The sequence below is a fragment of the Nanorana parkeri genome, unplaced genomic scaffold (assembly GCF_000935625.1).
Source record: "Nanorana parkeri isolate BGI_ZX_2015 unplaced genomic scaffold, ASM93562v1 scaffold2371, whole genome shotgun sequence".
Lineage (NCBI taxonomy): Eukaryota > Metazoa > Chordata > Amphibia > Anura > Dicroglossidae > Nanorana > Nanorana parkeri.
In genome coordinates, this window is record NW_017308639.1 from 92,500 (window position 1) to 99,002 (window position 6,503).

Genomic DNA, 6,503 nt, shown 5'->3' on the forward strand with positions numbered 1-6,503 from the left:
CAGAGAGCCGTGACAGGATTGAGAGGTGAGGGAACCCGGTATGTGTTCTCTCACCTCCCGATCTACTGAGCCGACCTGTGACAGTCTCATTGTCACAGGTCGGCTTAGAACTATGAGGTGAGTGGAAATCACTCATGTCATAGTTCTCCTTTAAGGGCTTGCTCACACCATTTTCTGGCCCAGATCTGCAGACGCGGTGATATGCGTGCAGTGCGTTTTTGCGTTTCCGGTCCAGAGAAAATGTGACATGCAGTATTTTTTCTGTCCGGACCGGAACGGACTGCGCTGGTGAGAACTGTAGCCCATAAAACACATAGGGAGACATTGGGATGCATTTTGGGTGCAGGAGCGCACAGTTCTGGTCCGGACATCGTGTGAACAAGCCCATAATCATTTTAGCCACCATGTGTACGATTACACAACAGCTGTTGTGGAACTACATTCCTATGAAGACTGAGCCACAGGCATGACGGGATTTGTATTTAAAGCCCAGCTGGAGGGCCTGAATTGCACTGGCCTTGAGAATACCCTCTTCTGTGGCCTAACCCACTTGTCTCCAATCAGTTTCGCCTGTTCAGGGACCCTTTCCTGCACTATTTCCAACTTCACACAGTGACAAACCATCCGCCTGACAACTGGTCATAAGCAATCCAAACTGAATATTTTAGGGGTAACGTCTAGCAATACGCCCATTACCTGGCAATCATTTCCGGAGTAAGGTCGGTTTCCTGTTTGGTAATGCTGGTGCTGAACCCGCTTCCCTTGGTCACCCAGTAGGTTTTAACCGTCCTGAGAGATTGAAAAGAATATCAAATTATTTTTAAATGCATCCCACCAATTAAAGCTCAAAACACATTTGGGGGTGCTCATTTGCTAAAGGGGTTGAGACTGTACATGAAGAAAGGTTCGTTTAAATAGCCAAATATGTGCACAGGAAATGTAAAAAAAAAAAATATGGTGAACAAACTTTCATCTTATTTACCTATTTATCTCCAAGCTCTAGGGGATCAACAAAAGAAAGTAAAGTTAGAAACACGGCATACTTATAAGCCCAAGGAAGAAGAGGCTGCAGGGATGGGTCTAGCAGCCCAGAGGGACAGAGGATCGGTTGAGTAGATCAGCTTTATCTGAGCTCCCCTAGACAAAATGAGCACTTAAAAAGGAGAACTATGACATGAGTGATTTCCACTCACCTCATAGTTCTAAGCCGACCTGTGACAATGACTGTCACAGGTCGGCTCAGTAGATCGGGAGGTGAGGGAACACATACCGGGTTCCCTCATTTTTTAAATTTCCCGGAGTCCTTCTAACAACATAGCAAGATATCAATTATTTCCATTGTTTAATGCCGACATTCCTCTGTTGTCTCCATTCTGTACAGCAGGACCATCTATAACTGCCGGTCGGATGGAGTAGAACATCTTCCCATCAATTGCAGCCGTACACTGCCCCCTGGTGTCACATCCAGGGATTGCAAAGACAAAGTTGCACACAACAGTAAAGAAGCTCATGCAGCATCTCCTGCTGTACGTTTCCTGCCTTTTTTGACCATGGAATACATGCACAGGCAAAAACACACATTTTACCGGGGGTGCCGTTAACAAGTAACGGCACTGGAAGCATGTCCCATGTTTTTGATGTGTTGTGTGAAAGCGCGGCACATGACACGATTCTGGTGTGCGTTAACGCACCACCAAAGTGTGAAAAGGAACTAAACTAGAAGGTACAGACCTTCCTCCGACTTGAGCAAAGCCAACCCCTCATGTAAAAGCATTCAGGGAACCAATACTACCTAAAGGTGCCCATACACCTTTCGACCATAGCAAGACTTGTCACCCTGCACAAGGAGAGAGCAGAGCTGTGGGAGGGATCCAGCAGGCTCCTCCCACTACAGGCTGCTAGCAAAAAAACTGTAGGTAAGGGGTGGAGACATGTGTGGGTGTTACCACAGCTTCCTAAAATGTAGATATGTGTTATTACTGAGCCCTGACCAATCACCATGCTGCACACACTCACACTTCATTGAGCAGCTTCCTCTTCTTCAGCTCATTCCTGTCCTTCTCGTTCACATCGTCGGCCTTTCCTTTCTCGATCAGCTGCAGCTTCTCCTTAACAGCGTCCTCCACTGACTCCACCTGTGCAGGAAGGAGAGTGGGACATGAGGCGGGGACACCGGAAACTTGAATAATTTGCCTTGCAATTTAAATGGAAGCCAGACAATAAGTGTATAGAGTGCAGAAAGTCTTTTGTTTCTGTCTGTATGTTAGAGAAAATCTGAAGTCTGCTGTATTTGTTCCAGCATCACAAACAGATAAGTTCCAGGATCAACCTCAGAAATAGGTCCAGTTAACTAGTACAGCATCTCAGCACTATGGCACCCTTTAAAAGTAAGTAAAATGTCAAGGCACCCCAGTCTTAAATGTAAAAGATAAAAAAAAAAAAAAAGTGTGGCTCCTTTAGGGCCTGTTCACACGACGTCCGTTTTCTGTGCTGACCTGATCCGTATGCTCCTGCACTAAAAATGCATCCCAATGTATGCACTGCAGCTAACATACTTACAGCCCCACTCCCAGTTTTTTTTTTGCTGAACGCATAAAAAACGCGGCCAAAACACATAGCACCGCGTCTGCAGATCCGCACCTGAAAATCATGTGAACAGGCCCTTAAAATGAATAACAGACCCTTATCCAAGATCGGGGTCTGGTATGGGTTTTAAGGGGGGCCCCATGCTGATTGGACAAAGGAGCAGCACATGAACAAGTCATCAGCTCTGCTCCCCTCTTCTTTCTCCTTCATAGGCATCACATGTGCACTGTAGCAGCACCTGATTGGTTCCCTAATGAGTTTTATGTTCTGATGAAACTAAAAGAAATGAGGAGAGGTCATGGAAAAAAAAAAAAAAAGCGCAATACAAAAACATGTAAACATGGCACCAAAGTGTCCTCTCACCGTTCTGTGGACCCGCGGACCCCATTCTGCCGACTTGTCCAATCGAATCCAGCGATTAGACATGGCCTTGCTGAACCCGATCTTTGCAAATGGCAGTTTCTGAAAGAAAGCAACATGTAGGCAGTGAAAGGAAAAAAAAATAAAAATCACCATTTAAAGCAATAAAGTCCAACGCCTGACATTTGTTTTATTTCTATCTTGAGTAGGAAATATTAACCCTTTAGCTGCAAGTCATTTCTTGCACACGTTATTATCCACATTTTAGGCCTGGAAATTACTTAAAACCCCCCAGGATTATATATTCCCTGAAAGTACCGACCCTGTAGAATAAAATAGCGGCAGCTGTACATTTTTATGTGGCGTGAAATTAACGCAACTCTATCGTACTGAAAATTTCAATAAAAAATACACTCAGACAGGAAGTGAAGGGACATCTCTCCAAAGGGTCAGAGATGGCAAAAAAAGCTGACAGGGGTTACAACCCCCTTAAGGGCTTCAGTTCTATTTTAAAGGTGAAGTATTTGCAGAGTAAAATGTACTCTTCCCAATACTTAGAGCTGATGGGGGACACTGCAGCCATCACGTGTCGGCTCTATCGATTGAGAACTGAGCGATCACTGATCGTTCAGCTCACGGCCTTCTCCTCTGAATAATGGCTGTCACTCACCATCCACTGCAGGGACCCCCCCGTTCCTCCAGCGGTTATTGGAGGGGCAGACAGGAGAGGGGGCCGGCACAGCTGGCTCTTGCTCTACAGAGGCAGAGCCAGCTGTCAATCAGGCAGCAGGGTGGATCCTACAATATTGCCGGATCTTTCCCGGCTGCTGCGTGGCTCTGTGCTGTCAGTATATAGCGGGCAGTAGCCCGCTAGATGCTGAGTTTGGGTCACAGGAGGACATTAGCAAATGTCCTTCTGTGACCCAAATAAGGACTAAAGCCAAAAAAAAAAAGGCTTAGCTGTAGTTCTCTCTTTTAATGTTTTTTGGCACAGGGAAGTGGACATTTGTAAATAACGGGGTCCTGTATTTTCATGCAAGGTCCCTTTTAGCTTTAGACTGACTAGGGAATTGTTACAATCGGTTTTTTTTCCTGTTCTGTGTCCAACTAGTACTAGTTTACTTCCTGTCCTGAAGACAAAGCAGGAAGTGGATAGTAATCTTTAAAATGAGGGTAAATCCCCTCAGACAGTCATCACTAGAACCAGTGTTCCCCTCTAAAAGATTTGCCCTCTCTTCCTTTTCAACACTGCTCACCAAGAGAAACAGTATGAACAAAGACAGCAAGACTGGGGCCCCCACACTTCCGTACTCCATCCCTAAAAAAGATCCGCCTTTCGATAGGCTATACACTGACCAGACAAAACTTCAGCGACTTTCTTCTTCTTGCACGTTCAACGCACACTCACCATGAGCTCGCTCTGGGCCAGGCCCTCCTTGGGTATGCTGTAATACACCCGGGCCTCCTGGCTGCCCTCCTGGGCAATCTCCTGCCCCTCTGAGCTCAGCTCCCATTTCTTGCTGGATCTCTGCTCTGCCTCGATGATCTGGGGAAACAGATAAAAGAGCAGAAATAATCAGAGTATGTGTCTGTGCTGAAATCAGTAAACATCCATTTAGCGACGCCTGTCGGGTCCTGCACAGAACCTAAGACGTGAAAGTGCGGTGCACCCCCAACATCTAAAGAACGACTGCTCTTCCAGTGCAGGGAGCCCCCTCCCATCACAGTAGCAGCTGATGGGGGGGAGGGGAGAGGTTCAGTGCACATTCTCGGTACACCTGAGGCCCCGTTCACATTGAGCGATTTATCGCGCGGTCATTCCCGCAATATCACGGCTATTTACCACGCGATATCGCTCTTCAATGCATCTCAATGGGGCAAAGGGTCCTGCTGTCGTGGGTCGTGTGTCGCTACAGCAGGACCCTTTTTGGAGTGGATTTTGCCGCCATTCTCGCTTGCTCAATGCAAGCATTTGCGCGAAATTGCGCAAAATGCAAGTCGCGCGATGTGAACGGGGCCTCAGTGGTGGGATAAATGCATTCCCTTTCACAGGAGTTACATCATCCCCGAAGGCGGAAAGAAGGTGTCTGCTCCAGGGAGGGAGCTCACAGATGTCACATCTCTGGAGGCGAGTATTGGAGTGTTTACTTCCATTTATGCTGGTATGTTTTCCCAGAACTGGGGGCAACCCTTATTAGATCAATGGAAGGTGTCAAGTCTCTTGACTTAAAAGGAGAATTATGAGGTCAGTGATTTTCCCTCACTTCATAATCTGAGCCGACCTGTGACAATGAAACTGTCACAGGTCAGCTCAGTAGATCGGGAAGTGAGCAACCACATAACGGCGCTCGCTCACTTATCGATCCTGTCACTGCAGAGAGCCGTGACAGGGGAGGGACTGGATTCCCCCCTCCCCTGTCCGATCCTCCAGCGCTGAACGGATGGGGGAGGGGGCGGGTACAGCTGGCTCTGCCTCTAGATAGGCAGAGGCAGCTGTCACTCACGCAGCTGGGTAGATCCAGACATAATCGTCGGGATCCGTTTCGGCTGCGGCGTCTCAGTATACCGCGAGCTGTAGCTCACGGTATACTGAGCTTTGGGTGACGGGAGGAAGCTAGTTTGTGTACTTCCTTGACACTTAGGAGAACTATGGGGAAAAGCCCTGACCCCATAGTTCTCCTTTAAGGAACCACGTGATTGAAAGCAGTTCCGGGTGGAAGTAAAGTTTTATTTAATCCAGGAACGCTGGATCATCTAAGTCAGAGTCTGCCCAGCTGTCACATGGACTCTGCAACTGGTCAGAAGCAGATTAAGCCAACCAATATGTCTTTGGGTAGTTTAACGACTGCAGGTTGAGAATACAAACCCCATACAAAGAGTGTTATTGGCTGGGATTAACCCCAGAACCCCCAGCGCTACAAAGCAAGCACCCACCCTATGGAGCCCCAGCAGTACAAAACCCATTGCATGGGCCACTAGATGTCCCACTTCAGCTGACCATGCTGTATTCTGCAGCCACAGGACAGCTGTGTGGTCACGTGACCACCCCTCATCCTCAAGATGCTATTACATCAGCCTACCGCAGACAGGTCCTCTTACCTCTCCCAGGGACTGCAGGCTCTTCACAGCCCCCACCACCTGCTGGTGATCCACCCCCAGCGCCAAGGCCAGCTCCAGGCTGTCCACCCCTCCGATATGCCCATCCTGCAGCCTCTGCAGAAGCTCTTCTGTCACTCTGTTATCCGCCATGCTGCCGGCTTCTTCTCTGCGCATGCGCCGGGCAACACTTCCGCTTTGACTCTTTTTATGGAGGGTGCCATCTTGGTCCTCTCGTTGACGCTCGGTTTCTGAGAGAATTCTGAAGCCGCGGCTGCCATCTTGCTACTCAGAGGAAACAAATTGCGCCTGTAGCTCAGTGATTGCGTGGAATGGGGAAGCAGCGCCACCTGGCGACACCCTGTGTCATTGCAGCTGATTAAAGTGGAGTCATGCTAAGGTGATTGGGCATGGTGATCATGAATGGGAACATCACAGGGAATTATCGTCTCAGGAGCAGA

At 48.2% G+C, this 6,503-nt stretch overlaps 1 protein-coding gene across 1 annotated transcript in view; it reads right to left on the bottom strand.

Annotated features, from left to right (window-relative positions):
* Nucleotides 1–6,233, bottom strand: part of FARSA (phenylalanyl-tRNA synthetase alpha subunit) — a 16,887-nt gene extending 10,654 nt beyond the window's left edge. Inside the window, exons 1-5 of the mRNA XM_018573411.1 lie at nucleotides 6,046–6,233; nucleotides 4,355–4,492; nucleotides 2,950–3,048; nucleotides 2,017–2,135; nucleotides 697–789 (exon numbers count right to left, since the gene is read on the bottom strand). Coding sequence (XP_018428913.1) covers nucleotides 697–789; nucleotides 2,017–2,135; nucleotides 2,950–3,048; nucleotides 4,355–4,492; nucleotides 6,046–6,219 — 623 coding nt within the window. The 5' untranslated portion in view covers nucleotides 6,220–6,233. The remainder of the gene's footprint in view (nucleotides 1–696; nucleotides 790–2,016; nucleotides 2,136–2,949; nucleotides 3,049–4,354; nucleotides 4,493–6,045) is intronic.
* Between the last annotated feature and the right edge of the window lie 270 nt (nucleotides 6,234–6,503).